This window comes from Trametes versicolor, assembly GCF_000271585.1.
Source record: "Trametes versicolor FP-101664 SS1 unplaced genomic scaffold TRAVEscaffold_3, whole genome shotgun sequence".
NCBI lineage: Eukaryota > Fungi > Basidiomycota > Agaricomycetes > Polyporales > Polyporaceae > Trametes > Trametes versicolor.
Genome location: NW_007360323.1, coordinates 477210 through 491893, shown reverse-complemented (window position 1 = coordinate 491893; position 14684 = coordinate 477210). Strand labels below are relative to the sequence as shown.

The following is a 14684-nucleotide window of genomic DNA, read 5'->3' as shown; positions in this document are numbered from 1 at the left end:
GGAAGAGTATAAGTTATTACTGTAAGCAGTGGTACCGCGACGTGAGCACGCACATACAACTCGTGTTCGAGCACGAGTCACTGGGGTACCCGGTAGGTCTTTGAGCATATGATTAATTCAATGGGGCATATTATGAGACCGATGCAATGACAGTCTGAAATGAGAATAGAGCCGTTGCACCCGTCCTGCCGTAAGTTACGTGCATACAATTACATTCAGTGTAACCGTACAGTCGACGGTCAGGTGGTCAGGAATTCCGCGACGAGCTTCATGTACTTCTCCCTTTCCTCCCAGTGCGGCGTGTGGCTCGACTGCGCGAACGTATACCACTTGACCTTCGGAATCGCCTTGAACAGCGGCAACACGGTACTGTCTGTCGCCTCATCGTACGCGCCGTTAAGCAACAGCGTCGGGACGTTGATCTTGTGTGCCTCCTCTTCGATAGTCCAGGTCTTCAGGGATCCGATGACATGGAACTCGGACGGCCCGTTCCTGCACAGACATCAACGCACGATCCGACACTGTTGCCAGAGTCACGAACATCGTCATGTAGACCGTGTGGTCCTTTTCCATCCACTCAAAGCTCTGCAGGAGCTCGATGGGCCAGGGATCGAGCCGGCAGAGGTGGCGCTTGTAGAAGACTCCTACAGCATCCTTGTACTCCTGCGAGTCCGTCGTCTCAGCCTTCTCGTGCTTGATGATGGCATCCTGTTTAGACGCAATATCAATACGCATGGCTATACAGGGGGACAGGGAAACTGCACGCGTACCCGCACGTCAGCCGGGAGCTTCGCGATTAGCTCTTCGTTAGCTGCTTTAACAAAGAGCGCCATGCTGGCTGGACTGTCGGATATAATCAGGCGTTTCAGGCCTTTGGGCTGTCTCGTCGCATGGCGCGCTGCGAGCATTCCGCCCCAAGACTGTCCGAGGAGCGCGTAGTTGTCCTGGATGCCGAGGTGGCGGAGGAGGTTATCGAGCTCATCCAGGAAGAGCTGCTCGGTCCAAAACGCGCCCTCGTCGCCAGATTTCTCGGGAATATGAGTGGAATTCCCATTTCCGAGCTGATCATAAAGGACGACGGGGATAGAATATACGGCCGCGAGATCGATGAAGGAGCGGATGTAGTGGTGGGTAGATCCTGGCCCGCCGTGTACCGCGACGACGGGGGTGACACCAGACTTGAGGTCGCCGTGGACTTCGTACCAGGTCTGGCACGGCTTGCCTGCCTTGGCGTCGAAATCGGCTGTACCGGTTGCGGTGGGAGTGGCCATGATAGGGATTGCGTGAGAGGGTGGCAAGTTGCACACTCTTGAGATGGGAGAAGCAGTCTGTATATATATCACGCCGAGACCATATTCAGGCGCTGATACTAAAGACAGTATAAACCCCTGATGTGAGCCCTACTAAGGCACCCAGAACCGCATGCAGAGTCTTGTACCCGGTGCCGGCAACGCAAGAGTCAAGCCATCGAGCGCCTTCACGGTAGCAGCGGCGTCTGAGATTCTGGCTCCGTATGATCCGCTATGGCGCTCAGTCGACAAGAGAGAGACACCCCAGATATAAGCCGCACGAGAGATGGGACTCAAGCCGTCCTGTATGCATGCTACAGACACTGGCAGAAGGGGCGGAAGGAGACGAGAGCGAAGACTGACAGACGCCGGCGAGCAGCGAAAGCGTTGCCTATCGCTTACATAAGCATCGGCGGGGCGTTCAGGAGCGCTTTCTGTGGTGGCCGCCTTCACCTTCGTTCAGACTACCTCAGCCATGGTCTCTCTCGCGCGGACTATCCGCAGTATCCGCCGTGTAGGCATCAAGGAGTGGTGGCACCAGATGCAGTACATCGGCGACGCCAAGTCGGGGCGCCTCGTAGGCACGGACCAGTGCGTAACATCACCTTCGGTGCCATGCTCATAAGCATTGAACGCGATATGTGCTGCAGGTTCGGTAACCGCTACTTTGAGAACTTGAACCCGGAGGAGGAGATCCCTGGTGAGTGACGGTTCTATAGTGCACATTGACGGCATCCAATACCTTCCGTCCAGGGCGGCACCGCTGGGTGGACTTCGCTCAGGTGAGTTCTAGTATATCTCTCTGGTTGCTCTTCAGCCAATAGAATGCCCGCATAGCATGATTACAATGCAACCCAAGTCCCTCCTGAGTGGCACTCGTGGATCAGCCACATTCGCAAGGACCCCCCTACGGAGGATCGCGTCGTGCAGAACCTCTCCCCTCCGTGGAAGACGGTACGTTTCGCTCGATCACCACAGCTCCACGCATGTAGCTCACGCCATCTCGCCAATTCTACCAGCCTTGGAACGAGAACCTCACCGGTACCCGCGGAGCCTTCAGAACGTACAACACCACGAAGCCCAAGTACGAGGCGTGGCAACCCAAGACGGCTGCTCGGGCGTGATTGTTCTAGGGACTGTGTCCGAGACGAATCACAGCACGTCGTTTTTACTAGCTTCACATATCAAGCACTTCCGCCGAGCATATCTTCGACCACATACTCTGCTATCGCTAGACTGGACGTCAACCCGGGGCTCTCTATCCCAAGCAAACTGATCATCTCCCCCTCTCCTTGTGCGTTTGCCTTGTCGCGGCGGAAAACGAAGTCCTGGAAGCGCCCTCCGGGTCCGACCAGCTTGGGCCGGATGCCACAGTAGTCGGGTTGGAAACCGTCTTTGGAGATGCCCGGAAGGTACTCCTTGACGGCCTTGTACATGAGTTCCAGCCGTGAGTCGTTGGGCACGAGGTGCTTCTGCCAAAAGTCCGGATCCTCGTGGTCTTGCGGGGGTTCCAGCCAGTCCAGGTCCGGCCCAAACCGTATCTTCCCCTGCATGTCGAGGGTGAGGTGTGTGCCGAGGGATTGGAAGGCGTGACTGTCCTTGCCGACGGCTGGGCACGGGTATATGAGGTGGGAGACGTGCTCGACGCCCGGTCCGCGATACGACGCGTACGATCCACGCGCGAAGAACATGGGTATCCGCTGCGACTCCGGGAGGAGGGCGTTGAGAACGAGCGGCGCGGTCAGGCCAGCGCAGTTGATGACCGTCCGCGCGAGCAGTGCATCTCCTTCCTCGGCGTCCCCGGTCACGGTCTGTACGACCCAACCCGGGTCGTCGTGGCTGGGGTCGAGACGGACGACCTTCGTGGAATACACCAGCTCGCTGTTTTCCGCATCTATGATGTCCTTCTCGAGGCTCTCCATGAGAGCATGCGAGTCGACTATTCCCGTGCCGGGGCTCCAGAGCGCAGCGGAGATATCTTTGGATAGGTCTGGCTCCAGTACGCGTGCATCGTCGCCCGTCAGTAGCTTCGTGGGCAAGACGGACGACAGGCTGTCCGTATGGGTGGAGTGTGGCGGCCACCGTAGTGCCTGAGCCTTTTCGTGCAGGGACTGGATGTAGAGCAACTGTTCGTCGCGGGCGACGATCAGCTTTTCTGTCTGTTTGTAGGGTATATTGTGCGCATTGCAACGGTCATAGAGGAGCCGCTTCCCACGGAGGCAGAGTCTCGTCTTCAAAGAATCCGGAGGGTAGTAGAGTCCTGCGGGTGGAAAACAATGAGCGTCAGGTTGGCTGCATCGGACGTTCCAGTCGGACCTGCATGGATGACTTCCGAATTTCGCGAGCTGACAGTGCCGTTCAGACATTGTTAAAATGGAGAGTCCTAAGGAGCGCACCTTATTTCTTCCCCTGCAGTGGCATGTCTCTCCACAAGGTATGTCGACTTCCCAGGGAATCGCTGAGCAAGCCGTTGTGCTACCGCGAGCCCTACCACACCTGGACTGACACCTCAGACCCCCATACAGTACTGCACAGAACCTGTTTCGAGTTACCTCCTCCAATGACAAGGTGGTCAATAGCATACTCCGGTGCCTGTAGAATGCAGCGTCGTTAGAATTATCGACCCTGCATGTGCATGTGCGCGACGACCTAACCTTGAATTTGAACTTGCCGCTGCTGTTCAAGGCAGCGAATAGGCCTCGTACTTGCATGTGGGATGTTTCAACAGATAGATGTCTTTCCCCGACATCCGCCAACGTAGCCAAAAACCCTGATGCGAGGGAGAGACAAACAGCCGTGGCGCGCGCAAGACAGTGACTCGAGCTAGTAATAGTAGCTCACTGAGAGTCGAGAGACGTGCTGTCGGAGGCGGAGAGCCGATTGGGATCGGTGGCCAGATCTGCTGTACGTCATGGCAAGATAAGATCAGATCGTCCTCCGATCCTCGATCAGCTCTCGAAAGTTTGACCATCGGTCGCGTTCTGCACCGTTCTCTCTCCCAACCGCACCTACACACTACTTCGCTGCTTTCCTCGGTCGACGATACCGCCCCCACAAAGACGACATGACCACGCAAGAGAATGTCCCGCTACCCCAGCCTCTATCCGCCGATGAGAAGCTGGCAGCCTTCGATGCGGTGCCGCTATTCATGAAGAACCTGCCTGAGGACCCTGCCGACGATGTCGCGCTCGCGGCCCTGCAGAGCTTGGCCCATGAAGGGACGCCAGATGGTAGGTAAGGTAAATATTAGCGTGTCTGTTACGCTCGGGCGCTAACACGCGCCGTTGGAAGAGATCGCACAGAACTTCAAGGAGCAGGGCAATGAGTACTACAAGGGCAAGCGATATCGCGAAGCCCTCGGCTTCTATACCCAAGGAGTCGACGCGCATCCTACCGATAAAGCCGTGCTGGAGGCGCTACTATGCAACCGTGCGGCATGCAACCTTGAGCTTCGTGAGTTCGATCATACACGCATTCAAACATGGATTGATCTCGCTTCCTAGAAAATTACGGGGCTGTTCTCAGGGATTGTTCCAAAGCAATCGGAATAAACACCAAGGCATCCAAGGCATACTACCGCTCAGCACTCGCTTTGATCGCACTAGAACGCTACGACGACGCACTCGACTGCTGCGATCACTGCCTTCAATTCGACAAGGACAACAAGACTGTACAAGCTGCGCGAGAGAAGGCCGCTAAGCTTAAGGAGGCGAAAGACCGGAAGGAGCGCGAACGGCAGGAGCGGATACAGCAGGAAAAGCTGAAACAGGAACGGCTACGCGTTGCGTACAGAGTACGTCCGTCTCACCGGAGGTTCATGCGGGGCGCTCACGGAAGCACAGGAGCGGAACCTCATCGTCGTGCCCGTTCCGGACACGGTCGCGCAAAACCCATACGAGCCGCACTTTGACCCCGAGGATCCCACGGCCGGCACCCTGATCATCCCTGTCCTGTTCCTCTACCCGCAGTATGCGACGTCGGACCTCATTTCGCACTTCCAAGAAGACACCCCGTTCTCCGCGCATCTAAGCGCGATGTTCCCGCCGAACGCGCCGCGGCCTGACTGGGACGCGAAGGGAGAGTACGTCGATGGGAGCTTGGTGGTGTATGGGTTCACGAGACGGCAGCGGCTGTTGAAGATCGGCAAAAAGATGACGCTGCGGGATGTGTGCAAGGCGGCGAAGGCGAAGGACGGCGAGCCGCGAGATGGCTTCGAGCTGAAAGATGGGACGCTCACTTTCGTTGTGCTCCCCAAAGGCCCGGAGGAACAGAAATGGGTAGAAGACTTCAAGAAGAACAGAGCCTCGCAGAATGTATAACGTGAATGAAATGTGTATGATAGAGTTGCTCTTTCTGCAGAGTTTCGCAGGCTGGGGTGGTTTATTAACGTTTGCGATATGCGAACTCGAGTTGAGTCTATTGATCGTTGAGATGCCAGTAAATCCCCTAGGTAATTAGCACACGCAGCACAGTGTCGGGGTGATATGCACGTCTTCCGCCGAGCTAAATGTTCGAGTATGAAGTCACTGAGCTTCGAGCAGTACTGCCAGTGGGAGATCTCGCGGTCGGAGCTAGGCTGAGGTGGCGGCTCGGAGAAAGCAGACCTAGAAAGGATAGACGCCCATTGAGTTTGTCCGTGTTAGAATATTTTCCCACACACTCAACGCCCAGCGCCCAGCAGAAGATCCCCAGACGGCACCCAACGAATCCATTATCGACGACGGCGACAGGCTCGGTGAGTGTTATTATGCTGTTATCATGCACGGTTGGGAGCTGGAGAGACATCAAGACCGGTCTGGAGAGATTTGGAGAGGAGGGACGACTCGAAGGGGCTGGATTGACTGCTCGCGATTTGGATGCTAACCAGGCTCGCTGCATCTCTTCCAGGTCCCTTACGCTTCAAGATGTCCGTCCAGCACAAGATCTTCCGCACGGCCAACGCGCCCAGGACCGCCCCCGATGAGACTGAGACCGCTGTCGCCCAGGCGATCATCGACCTCGAGAACAGCGCACCTGAGCTGAAGGCGGAGCTCCGCCCCCTCCAGATCTCTGCCGCCCGTGAAGTCGACGTCCGCGGCGGAAAGAAGGCCATCGTTATCTTCGTCCCCGTCCCCCAGCTCAAGGCTTTCCACAAGGTCCAGCAGAGGTCAGTGGTCCGCAATAGGCATTAATGGATCCGCACACGAAACGCCGATATTGACCGCGTCTCGTCGGTCCAGGCTGACCCGGGAGCTCGAGAAGAAGTTCTCCGACCGCCACGTCGTCTTCGTTGCCCAGCGCCGTATGCTCCGCAAGCCCACCCGGACTTCGCGTGTCCAGCAGAAGCGCCCCCGTAGCCGCACCCTCACGAACGTCCACGAGCGTATCCTCGAGGACCTCGTCTTCCCCACCGAGATTGTTGGCAAGCGGACGCGTGTGGCCGTTGACGGCTCAAAACTCCTCAAGGTGTACGTGAAATTGCTCGGTGCAGTGAATGAATGCAGGCTGACAGACAGTCGCCGTCTTGCAGGTTCCTTGACTCGAAGGACGCAACGTCATTGGAGTACAAGCTCGACTCGTTCTCATCGGTCTACCGCCGCCTGACCGGGAAGGACGTCGTGTTCGAGTTCCCCGTGCAGGCGCAGGAGTAGAGGACTGCGGCTGGCTGGGCGTTATGGGTGTATTGCACTATGTCATTTGTTGTCTCACCTCCATCAAAAATGTATGCGCGCATGCCCCTCTACATGCCCGCGACCTGTATATGGCCTGCGCCGTGCTGTGTTGGCGATCGAGTTAGCGCGAGCGTGCCTGTGCGTGAACGCCGTCGGTGGACGGATCTGGGAGAGCGGTGTCCGGGAGAGAGGCCGAGCGCAGAGCTAGTGCCGTAAGGCGTGCTTTGGCGACCGTAGTACGCCCCGGACAGCCGGAGTAGCGGGTAGATAGACGCACGTGGCCGTTGTGGTTCTCCGTCTCAAACGGCTCAATAGGCTCTCCTTCGCATTCTCCGTCCCTTCTCTTCCCCCTCCTACCCTCCCGGCCCCTGCCTTCCGTCCGTCGTCCCCCCGCTCCCTGGCGGCCCCGCCCATCGTCCTACCGGTCGTCCCACCATGATGGCAGAATATCCTCGTATGGACCCCTACAGGAAGGCCAGATACGACCAGGGAGTTGACGCGAAGATTGTCATAATGGGCAACACAGGTACGCACGCCCCGCCCCGTCCATTCTTCCGGATATCCAGCACCTGTCGCTGCATATCCCGCACGCGAACCGTCATGCTCACCCCTGACGTGCAGGCGTTGGCAAGACCAGCCTGCTGCACAGATATACCCAGGGCAAATTCGATCCGAAGAACACCACCTCCACCACCGGCGCATTCTTCGTCACGAAGAAGGTCACCGTAGATGGCACAAAGGTCCGGTTACAGCTGTGGGACACGGCGGGCCAGGAGAGGTTTCGTAGCATGGTGCGTTGCCAGCTCCGTCCATTCCAACCATTCCGAAGGTTAAAGTGTGGCCTTGACGCCCTGACAGGCACCAATGTATTACCGCGGTGCAAATGCGGCGCTGTTGTTGTATGATATTACGAACGCGTCTAGCTTCGAAGATGTTCGTGGCTGGCTCGAAGGTGAGCAGCGTCGCCCGCGGCGGACGCGTCCCCCCTCCCGTATTTGGGCTAATCGGCTGTCTTCCGAATACGCAGAGCTCAAGAAGAACTGCTCTCCCGACCTCATTATCTATATCGTGGGCGCGAAGGCCGACCTTGTACACCATCGACAGGTCACGTCTGATCTTGCCCGTCTGTCACTCCATACCTGGTTCCCCCCACCGCGGCCGCCCACGCCTCCGGCCCCTCCACCACCGACATCCACGTTTTCCTACATCCGCCCCCGATTTACCTCCTTCACGAGCATACGCTCCGTCCCCGCCCTCACACCACCCAAGCCCTTCCCGCCGCCACTAGAACCGGACGTCGTCAACGACGTGCGGTCGTCAGGGATGAAGCGCTCCAACACACAAGCTTATACCCGTCCGCGCGCCAAGAGCGGCGACCTCCTTTTACCCAGATCCAATTCCGTGTCCCCAACTTCACGTCCGGCACCTCCACGAGCGGGTTATCGCCCAGGGGGATGGAACGAGATAGGTGACGGCAGCAGCAACAGCCTCCCAGAAGACGAAGAGGCCGAAATTGGGGATGACGACTCCGAGTGGGGTCTACATAAGGGAATGGAACTGTTCGAAGTATCCGCCAAGGACGACTTTGGTCAGCTTTCTCGCTCATCATCCAGCGTGCGATGTACTAATTCCACTGCAGGCATTCAGACCCTCTTCGACAATCTAATTGCCGCTATCATACAGAAAAAGGACAAGATCGAGCGAGAGAACGAGATCAAGCGGCGCGATAGTGTTCTACTCTCGAGTACTACGATGCCCGTCTGGGCAGCCCAGGCCGACCAAGAGGAAGCTCGCGAAAAGGCCCGCGTGGCCTCAGGATCGTCTTGGAGCTGTTGCTAGACAGCGCCGCTAACCTCTCTTGGACACTTCCCGCCCATCCTCACCCCCACCTCCCCTCCCCCTTCCGCGCCCGCCTGGCGCGCTGCTGCTCTCTATCCTTCTTCCCCATGACTCTATGTTATTACCTTCGATACGCCGCATGTTATGACCCATGACACTCCCCTCGCACATCTGCCACAGCTTGCCCCGCACCACACCATCAGGATATCCCGTTCCGTCTGCCTACTATCTCATGTCCCCTTCCCCGATTTATCGCTTTTTACTGCATATCGTATTGTACATACATTGTCCATAGTGGTACAGCTCATTGGTTCCCGTAGTGATCATGAATGCAATGCCCTCCGTAGCTGCTCTCGAATTTCTGCGACCGCGAACGGCGGCGATTGAGCTGAGTGTTCTCGATTAGGCAGGTGTAGAGTACCGCCCAGATCAGTCCGCCACTGCGCATCTGGGCTCTCCCTTCCCCCACGACTGCCCCCTGCTCCCCTCCCTGCCCCAGGCCAGAGCTCTCGCAATGTCGCTCGCTGCGCCTGAGCTGCCCAAGCCCGGAGAGGAGGTCGAGCAGACGTGCCTGCCGGAGCACTGCTTCCACTGCTTTGACACCCTCTTTTGCGCGCTCACCTCCAAGAAGCCGGTGCCCCCCAAGTTCCCCGAGGGCAAGTAGTGCGTCCCCCACCCACGCATGGTGGCCCGGTCAGCTGCTGACGACAACAGCCCCCTCTTTGTCACCTGGAGCACGGTCCGCCCGGGGAAGGCTTCCAGGCTCCGGGGCTGCATAGGCACCTTCGACCCGCGGCCGCTGCGGGAGGGGCTCGCAGAGTACGCGCTCACGAGCGCGTTCCGCGACCACCGCTTCCGGAAGATCGAGGAGTGGGAGCTGGAGACCCTCGAGTGCACGTACGTGCCCCCCACCCCCCCCCTCCGGCGTGTCTCCCGAGGCCCGCCGTACTGACGCGCCCTGCTCTGCCCCCTTTCCCCCCGCAGCGTGTCCCTGCTCACGGACTTCGAGGACGCGGCGTCGTACCTCGACTGGGAGATCGGCGTGCACGGCATCCACATCTCGTTCCCGCACCCGTCGCTCATCCCCGCGTCGCCCTCGCCGTCGTCCGCGCCGTCCCCACTTGGGTCCGCGCCGACGGTGCCGACGCGTAGCACGCTCCGCCACTCGTTCTCCGCGACGTTCCTGCCCGAGATCGCGGAGGAGCAGGGCTGGGACCGGCTCGAGACGATCGACAGCGCGATCCACAAGGCCGGCTGGAGCGGGCGCATCTCCGAGGACCTCCGCCGCGCGCTCACCGTGCGCCGGTACCAGAGCCGGGTCTGCTCTGTCGGCTGGGAGGAGTACGTGCAGTGGCGGACCGAGAACGGGGGCGCGATGTAGGTAAGTAGGGGCCTCCGCGCGGCGCTGGGCTTCCTCCCGCGCGCGCATGTGACTATGGACTGCGAACTACAACTCCGCACTGGGGGCGGGAGAAGCGACGGATCTCAGGCTTCTTGTTTCTCTTTGACAACGTGGGGGTGCTCGTCGACCACGGACTGTACCATAGAGTGATCCAATTACGGTGTTTTTACATAGTGTATTCTCCGGACAAATGTACAGTGTGCCCGCTCACGCCTGCCAGCCCCGCTGCTGCTCCCTGCTGTTGTGCACCCGCTCAAAGAAAGCCCTGTCGAACTCCTCCGCGTAGATCTTGTCCCGCAGCTCCCGCACACGACCATCCCACCGCCCGCCGTACCGGCCCTCGAGCCGTTCCCACACGCTGCGCAGGATCGCACGGTCGTACCCGCTCGTAATCGCGAACGCCACGAGCAGCCAGTATACGGTCCGAGAGCTCGGCCGCGCTTCGTGCGGCAGCTCGATGAAGTCGCCGAACAGCGTGTGGAGCTGCTCGAGCGTCCATGGGCGCCACGCAGGCTCCCCGTGCACGTCGTATGCGAACTCCGTGCTTGCGAGGTCGTCCGGGAGCGTCGCGTGCCGCGCGAAGCCGAGGAAGAGGGAGCGGAAAATGGGGAGAATGGGGCTAGGAAGCACGGTTCCAGGGACATAGTTGGCTATATCTTCGAGCGTTCCGGTGATAGGCTCCGGAGAGGTCATCATGTCCGAGAAGACGTCCAAACAGTCGCGGAAGCATCCGTGGTAAGCGTACACCTGGATGAGGGTGTAGTACGTGACGGCGTCGGGCTTCATGTCTGGTGGGATGACGATGCGTTCGTGTTCTTCCAAATGGCTGACGGCACTTTCGACGGCAGGGTCATCCTGGAGAGAGTCTTCTTCCAGTAGGTGGTGCCGCAGAACACGGTAGATCAATCCGGAGACGTCGTGCCGTCCGTTACGCCCAAACGCGTAAATCAGCGCATTGGTCCCGTCTTGGCTAAGCGGCCAGGCGTTCTCCATTACGCGGAACATCATAGAGCGCACGCTTCCCAGCCGACCTTTGCGAGCATAGAATCGCAGATAAGCAAGGAAGGTGATGCGGTTGGGGGGAATACCAGAGGAGACTAGGTAGGACTCCGCAAGGTGCAGGAGTTCTGGGTTGAGCGTGCGCCCGGCAATGCTGATGAGAGAGGTGTAGGTGACGACGTCCGGTTCGACCGGCTGCGAAGCGATCCGGGAGGCGTCATGCTCAGGGATGAGTGTATCACCAGCAAAAGACGAACCAGGCGCACGATTCGCGACCATATCTCGATAGATGTGCAGCGCCGCCTGGAAGTCGTCCACCCTCGTCTTCCGCCACCCCCGCCCAGCACAGTCTATGAGCGCGTTCCACTCCCACAACCGCAGCTGCCCGCCAGTGTAGTAGATGGTGTTGAGGACGGAGAGCAGCCGGAGGAACACCGTCCGCGTACGCGCTTTGTAAGCTGGCTTCGACTTGCTCTTCTTCACCAGAGCAGACGCGAAGGAGTGGAGGTACTTGTGCGGAATGCTCTGCTGGAGGTAGGCAGGTCGATGCCGGAGGAGGTCCTGGTACAACCGCCACGCCTCGTCTAGGTCGGTCGCCGCCGCAAGCTTCTCGTACATCGGACGGCGTAGATAGTGATCGCGGGACGCGTACCGCGAGAGCATGTAACGGGGAGGCGCGTCCTCCCTGGGTCCTTCGACTGCTTGCGGCGGGCAGGAAGAGGAGCTTGCCTGGGGGGTATCGGCAACGGGGGTTTTCGCGGTCGTGTGCGCAGAGTCTGGACCATTGGTATGTGTGAGGGGGAGCTTGGTTGTGGTGGCAAGTGCGCTCGCCATTGGGGCTGGAGGTAATGGGGAGGATGATCGGGGAAGCAGCTCGCTGGTCTCCGGCGGGCGTGTCGACATCTCAGTCGTCTCCTCTCTATGCAAGTGCGGTACTCCAGATGAGACGGGCCGGGACTCATGACCGAGTTGCTTGTGCAAACCGCGGGGACTGTGGAAGAGGTTGCAGCGCGAGATCCCATGAGTGAATGCGAGGCCCAGAGAGGACGCTCTCAGCATCAATGCAATGAGCAGTCATCCTAAGTGGCTGTTTAGTTTGCTGTGTATGCCACTGCCTAGAGAGGGACTGACCGCGACACGACAGAACAGCAGCACCGAGTGTGTAGACGCGGTGACGCGCCAGCGTGCTGTTGCCGTACACCTGCATACGTCGCGTGAGCAAGCGACCAATACAAGCACACGTTGTGTCTGACCGGTCGTACGTCGTACAAGCCTCAGACGGGAGGGTCTGAAGAACGGGAGGACGTGAGGGACGCGGTGGTAGGGGACAGGCGTCGCCGCCAGCGTCGCTCACTTTTTCGCAGGGTGATCGCGGGCGCCTCTTTCAATGCTCGCGTCCCGATTGGTGGAGCCGAGGAGGCGCTCGCCTGAACCAATACCATACGTTGGCCGGAAACGCGCTGACCTCTTTCCGCTGACCCCTTCGCATGTCCAATGACAGCCTCTGTACTGCGGCGAGTCTGAAGCTTCTGAAGCCCAACAATCACAGACAGACCGTTGTACACCCTGCCTGGGCACCGAACTCTGGACACGCGTGGGATGGATGATGTACAACCGTAATGCTTCAAGGTCAGAAGCGTGCGTCATGTCATTGGGCAATACAAAGCATAGCATGGACGGAGTAGCATAACGGTAAAAAGCGCGGAAGGTACGAAGTAAGACAGCAATCAAGCCCGGGCCTTGAGCGTTCCCAAGAACGCGGCCTTTTCCTCGAAGGTCTGGAACGCGCCGTGCTGTAGAGTTGATTGTTAGTAGAGGTCGGAGGAGACAAATTACCGAAATGACTTACGCCGAACTTCGACGAGGTGTCGATGAACTTGAGCTGGACCTTCTCGAGATCCCGACGAGAAGTGTGGACCATCAGAGACTTGCGGAGGGTGATGACACGCTTCTTCGTGCCGGGGATCGAGCCCTTCAACATGAGGTAGTCGTTCTTGACGATACCGTAGTGGGGGAAGCCACCCATGGGCGTGATCGCCTTCTTGGTAACATCGTGCTCGGTCGACGCGTTAGCATCGTCCTCGCCGCTGCCAATCCGGTAGATCTTCTTGTTGAGCTCGGTACGGTGATGGTAACCGTCTAAAAAGCCATTAACAATGATCCACCGCGGTGTATTTGATAAAACTTACTTTGACCAGCACGGGCAACGGAGAACATGACCTTCGACGGATGCCAGGCACCGATACAAGCGACCTTGCGGAGACCCTTGTGCGTCTTACGAGGAAGCTTCTTGGTACCCCAACGGTGCGTAACACCCTCGAAACCGTGACCCTTGGTCACCGCGATAACATCGATGACCTCGTCCTGCTCGAAGACGGAGCTGACCTCCACGGGCTTCTCGAAGAGGCCGTTCGCGAACTCGACCTTGTCAGCGATGGAGCCACCGTTGACCTGGATCTCCATGAGGTGGGCCCTCTTCTGGGTGAGGCCGGTCTTGCGGATCTGAGTGTGCGCAAGGACACGGACGACCGTGCAGTACTTGCGGATACGCTCGAGCTCACGGGCGATGGACTTGCCGCCGTCCTCAGCGTGCTTCTTGGCGTAGCGAGTGAACGCCTTCTTCTTGGAGCGGTACCAGTTCTTGTAGAAGCGACGCTTGAGCTCGTCGGAGAGATGGGACGCCCAAACGGTGGTGAGGGTACGGAGACCACGGGGAGTCTCGACGTAGCCAACGACACCGACGACAATCATCGGGGGAGTCTCGACAACCGTAACCGCCTCCACGACCTCGCGCTTGTGCATCTCTGTAACACAGTTCATACGGTTTCGCCAACAAAGTTATGTGAAAGACTTACTGGAGCCTGGACGGTCAAGGTCACGGACAACGTGGGTCATACCGGCCTTGTAGCCCATGATGGCCGTCAAGTGAACGGGCTTCTTGGGGTCATCCTGATTTCACTCCATCCTCAATGTCCATTCCTGCCAACACGCTGACTCTGCACACTGCACACACCTTGGGGAACGCCTTGACCTTTCCGCGGTGGCGCGCAGCACGCTTGCGGGGCAGGAAACCAAGGGAGCCGTGACGGGGGGCTTCGTACTGGAGGAAAGGGCAAAGTCAAAACTCGGCCGTTCGATGTCAGGTTCGTCTCGACGGACCTTACGGTGACTGTGGAATTCAATCAGCGGTCATTCATGGCGTACAGTGGCATAACATACCTCATTTTGAGGGGGTCTTGAGGGCGGCGGTGTCGTTGAGGGTATCCTCCACTGACACTAGCAGAGAAATGGCGGTGGCTGATGCAACTGTACAGTACCTCCTGAATAGGCAAGTCGCTCGGCGGACCGTGTTGGCCGGAGGCTTGCGCGCCTATGAGATCAAATCGGCTACTCGATCTCATTCGGGATCTCAGAAGGAACGATGAGGTACGGCTCGTCGCAACTGTACTATATGAAACTCAGTAGACATATCTTGTAGCGATTATGGCGTATGACGTCTAATTA

At 58.5% G+C, this 14684-nt stretch overlaps 7 protein-coding genes across 7 annotated transcripts; 4 read left to right on the top strand and 3 right to left on the bottom strand.

Moving 5' to 3' along the window:
* Nucleotides 1-239: 239 nt before the first annotated feature.
* TRAVEDRAFT_44116 (prolyl aminopeptidase-2) lies at nucleotides 240-1271 on the bottom strand (the record flags this gene model as incomplete). Its single annotated transcript, XM_008036795.1, has 3 exons — nucleotides 240-492; nucleotides 521-708; nucleotides 771-1271. 3 exons carry the CDS (start codon nucleotides 1269-1271, stop codon nucleotides 240-242), a joined length of 942 nt encoding a protein of 313 aa, XP_008034986.1.
* Nucleotides 1272-1764: 493 nt separating this feature from the next.
* TRAVEDRAFT_116985 (NDUFA12-domain-containing protein) lies at nucleotides 1765-2413 on the top strand (the record flags this gene model as incomplete). The annotated part of the gene is made up of 5 exons (XM_008037135.1): nucleotides 1765-1880; nucleotides 1940-1989; nucleotides 2043-2071; nucleotides 2127-2243; nucleotides 2309-2413. The coding sequence occupies 5 exons, from the start codon at nucleotides 1765-1767 to the stop codon at nucleotides 2411-2413; spliced, it is 417 nt and encodes a 138-aa protein (XP_008035326.1).
* A 60-nt stretch (nucleotides 2414-2473) lies between these two features.
* Nucleotides 2474-4000, bottom strand: TRAVEDRAFT_115285 (NAD dehydrogenase; the record flags this gene model as incomplete). Its single annotated transcript, XM_008037134.1, has 5 exons — nucleotides 2474-3549; nucleotides 3606-3634; nucleotides 3686-3785; nucleotides 3842-3881; nucleotides 3944-4000. The coding sequence occupies 5 exons, from the start codon at nucleotides 3998-4000 to the stop codon at nucleotides 2474-2476; spliced, it is 1302 nt and encodes a 433-aa protein (XP_008035325.1).
* Nucleotides 4001-4311: 311 nt separating this feature from the next.
* On the top strand, nucleotides 4312-7007 carry TRAVEDRAFT_63130 (40S ribosomal protein S7). Its single transcript, XM_008037133.1, has 8 exons — nucleotides 4312-4519; nucleotides 4581-4742; nucleotides 4793-5082; nucleotides 5132-5602; nucleotides 5961-6024; nucleotides 6177-6435; nucleotides 6509-6736; nucleotides 6799-7007. The coding sequence occupies exons 1-8, from the start codon at nucleotides 4354-4356 to the stop codon at nucleotides 6917-6919; spliced, it is 1761 nt and encodes a 586-aa protein (XP_008035324.1). The 5' UTR covers nucleotides 4312-4353; the 3' UTR covers nucleotides 6920-7007.
* A 389-nt stretch (nucleotides 7008-7396) lies between these two features.
* TRAVEDRAFT_117057 (uncharacterized protein) lies at nucleotides 7397-8779 on the top strand (the record flags this gene model as incomplete). Its single annotated transcript, XM_008037132.1, has 5 exons — nucleotides 7397-7466; nucleotides 7562-7731; nucleotides 7799-7892; nucleotides 7968-8528; nucleotides 8580-8779. The coding sequence occupies 5 exons, from the start codon at nucleotides 7397-7399 to the stop codon at nucleotides 8777-8779; spliced, it is 1095 nt and encodes a 364-aa protein (XP_008035323.1).
* Nucleotides 8780-9243: 464 nt separating this feature from the next.
* Nucleotides 9244-11254, top strand: TRAVEDRAFT_142911 (uncharacterized protein). The gene is made up of 3 exons (XM_008037131.1): nucleotides 9244-9442; nucleotides 9494-9676; nucleotides 9764-11254. The coding sequence occupies exons 1-3, from the start codon at nucleotides 9294-9296 to the stop codon at nucleotides 10158-10160; spliced, it is 729 nt and encodes a 242-aa protein (XP_008035322.1). The 5' UTR covers nucleotides 9244-9293; the 3' UTR covers nucleotides 10161-11254.
* Nucleotides 11255-12783: 1529 nt separating this feature from the next.
* On the bottom strand, nucleotides 12784-14422 carry TRAVEDRAFT_26940 (60S ribosomal protein L3). Its single transcript, XM_008036583.1, has 7 exons — nucleotides 14400-14422; nucleotides 14340-14349; nucleotides 14194-14280; nucleotides 14036-14129; nucleotides 13370-13984; nucleotides 13030-13319; nucleotides 12784-12973 (listed from the first exon to the last, which is right to left on the bottom strand). The coding sequence occupies exons 1-7, from the start codon at nucleotides 14402-14404 to the stop codon at nucleotides 12908-12910; spliced, it is 1167 nt and encodes a 388-aa protein (XP_008034774.1). The 5' UTR covers nucleotides 14405-14422; the 3' UTR covers nucleotides 12784-12907.
* Between the last annotated feature and the right edge of the window lie 262 nt (nucleotides 14423-14684).